The 2,901-nt window shown below is 42.2% G+C and overlaps 1 protein-coding gene across 1 annotated transcript; it reads right to left on the bottom strand.

Annotated features, from left to right (window-relative positions):
- Positions 1–392: 392 nt before the first annotated feature.
- LOC106439712 (DNA-damage-repair/toleration protein DRT111, chloroplastic-like) lies at positions 393–2,508 on the bottom strand. Its single transcript, XM_013881211.3, has 2 exons — positions 1,567–2,508; positions 393–784 (listed from the first exon to the last, which is right to left on the bottom strand). The coding sequence occupies exons 1-2, from the start codon at positions 2,392–2,394 to the stop codon at positions 497–499; spliced, it is 1,116 nt and encodes a 371-aa protein (XP_013736665.1). The 5' UTR covers positions 2,395–2,508; the 3' UTR covers positions 393–496.
- Between the last annotated feature and the right edge of the window lie 393 nt (positions 2,509–2,901).

The raw sequence follows: 2,901 nt of genomic DNA, 5'->3' as shown, positions 1-2,901 counted from the left end.
TCAGAGAAATCCTGGAAGATTAGATAAGCTTCCTGTCTCTTAGATAAACATTATAATTAAGGCTGTAACTGGTAAATTAAAATGAAATTGATGGAACAAGAAAAAATAGAATGATAGGAATAGAATACTGCAAAAAATGTAATGAAATTCATTCATGAACAAATTTGTTATGGAATAATTTTTTTGTATTTTATCTAATTACTTTTGGAATTGATGGAATGACCATTCCATTCATAGCAAATAGTAAAAAATATATGTGGAATTAATAAAATCAACTCATTTCATTCTAAAATATTGTAATCCAGTTGTATCCTAAACAAAAATATTTTTTTTGCATATTTTTTACATAAACTTTTAATCTAATTATAAATAAATTTTATTTTTACTGTATATAATTATAGAAATCTTTATTAAATCAAAATCATCCAAGACTTTTTCATGTGTGGTGAATTTTTCTTAGACCCTCTTTAAACATTCATCTTGATAAAATAATACACTAAGGGATTTCACCCGGTACTGGAGCCAGCTCGTTCTTACTGAATTTCACTTCATCGTAGAACGTTGCACGCACTGTCCTTCCTCCAAAGAATCGCCCATCGAGGTCTACAAGGGCTTTAGTTGTTTCCTCGGGCCTTGAAAACTGAACAAAGATTCTCACTGCTTCGTGCGTAGGGAAGTTTGGTTCAGTGATCTCGAATATCAGTACACGAGTCACTGTTCCGTATTTGCCACACTCCGTTCCCACCTCCTCTTCTAGCTCATCGTCTACTTCTCCAGGTCCAACCTTGAATATAGGTGAGATGTGTCAATCGAGCGCAAATACATTAGTAATAACTCTCCAGCAACAAGTAATTGTTTATGGTGAACAAACAATCAGATTGACAAGAGTGATGCCAGCGTTCAATACAATCGATGCATTCACATACCGAAATTTCTCTGACATACTAGACACAAGAAACGTTTCACAAATACGAAAACGATGTGACAAAATATTTACAGAATCCGAAAACCAATAAAATTTCCTTCAAGCACATGCCAACTCCCCAAGTTTCATTTCATATACATAAAACTCTCTAGTATCTGGAAAATCAAAGCATGGAGGATCAACTTATTATGCTAAATCCCCTAGAACCAAAGTATGGTCACAAATGCCTAGTAAACTATTCGAGGGGAAGATAGTCTAACTTCTGCATCTGAAACGTTGTTTCCAAAGAAGAGACAATCTCTCAATTCTACAACAACCCATCAGTTCACTAAACTAACATTAATATGAGCCACAACAAAGAATCTTCATCATGTTAAAAATGCAAAAGCTTTTTCAGCTTAAAAGAATCACGAAAACAGCCATTAATTCACATAGACATCTTCGTTAACAGCATTCCCAAGTGCCCTCACATTCAAGCAAAGGCTATTGATCTAACATGCTGCCAACAGTTTGAAGTCACTATGTTAAAGCTAAGACCACAACAAATGAGCGTATCGTTAGCAGACCGTTGTAAATCAATTGGCAGCAAAGTGTGTCCGTCCCCTAATACAAAAACAAGCTCCACAATTAAGAAGGCATACCATGTTTCTAAGAAGCAAGACCCTGGTTGGTTCTCCACTGATACTCACACCCTTGACGACCTTCTTCTCACTAGCATTAACAATAACACCAGCTCTCCGATCAGTCTTCTTAGCCATCAAGGGCGTGGTGATCCCTTGCTCAGACTTGCCAAGCCCTTGCCCTTGTTTCCACCCCATCTTCGCCATCATCCTCTCCGCAGCCGTCATCTGCCCGCCCGCCCCAACTCCCAACCCGCTCGTCTCCGACGTCCCCATGCTAAACCCGTTGTCAACGTTGTTCCCAGGCGGAGAAGAGGATCTCCCACGCTTCCCACCGCCGCTCATGGCGGCGCGTCTCTTCCACGCTTCCTCGCCGGAGATATTCAGCGGAGTCTGATCAAAACGATCTCGTTCTCTCTCCTTCTCCCTCTCTTGCCTTTCTCTGTCTCTCTCCTCCTCCTCGTGCCGTCTCTTGTCGAGCTCTCGTTTCATCTCAGCTTCCATGGCTTTCTTCTTCTTCTCCCTCCTGTAGTCTTCGTAATCGTTGGGTCTAGCTGGATCGTACTCTTCGATCACCGATGAAGTCACGCCAACCAACGCCGGTTGCGATGCCGCCGGAGTGAGAATCGACTGGGAGGAAGGAGGAGGAGGAGGAGGCTTGGGCTGCGACGGGAGAGGCTTGGGCTTGTTCTGAGGTCTGATGATAGTTTGCGTCGGAGCAAAAGCGGGTGGTTTGCGAAGGGTAGGCGGAGCCATCTTGGTGCTGCTGGACCAGACGGAGGAGGAGTTTCCGGTGGGTTTGTCATCATCCGACGGCGGAGGAAGATCTCCGTACAATCCACCTAGCATTTTCGGCGTCTCCTCAGCTCGATTGAATCACGGTTTGCTTTCAATTGAAAGAGGATCAGCTGGGCGAAATTAGGGTTTTAATTTTCCGATCTTATGTTTTTAATTAAAAAAGAATAAAAACAAAATAAGAAAAATCGTTATGAACCGGATCATAACCGAGAGATTATGATTTGTAATCTTTCCATTTATTTATGACGGTGTAATCTCCTATATAAGGAACTTCTATGATATGAATAAAGATAGACCTTTCCATTACTTTTATAACACGTTATCAGCACGAAACTCTAAATCCCTAAGCTAATACCCAAATCGAAAAATCTTATAACCCTAAAACCCTAACCCTAGCCGGCGATCCGACGAACCCTAAACCCCGATCGCGTCTCTTGTTCCCGCATCTGTTCTAGCTCGCGTCCCCGATTAGCTTCAGCCCAAGGCGTTCCCGATCCTAGCTCAGACGTTCGCGACCCGAGAGCAGCTCCAGCACGCGACCTCTTCCTCGTTCGCGAC

This window comes from Brassica napus, chromosome C3 (genome assembly GCF_020379485.1).
Source record: "Brassica napus cultivar Da-Ae chromosome C3, Da-Ae, whole genome shotgun sequence".
Taxonomy (NCBI): Eukaryota; Viridiplantae; Streptophyta; class Magnoliopsida; order Brassicales; family Brassicaceae; genus Brassica; species Brassica napus.
Note: the sequence above shows the minus strand (reverse complement) of the source record. Positions and strands in the feature narration are given on the sequence as shown.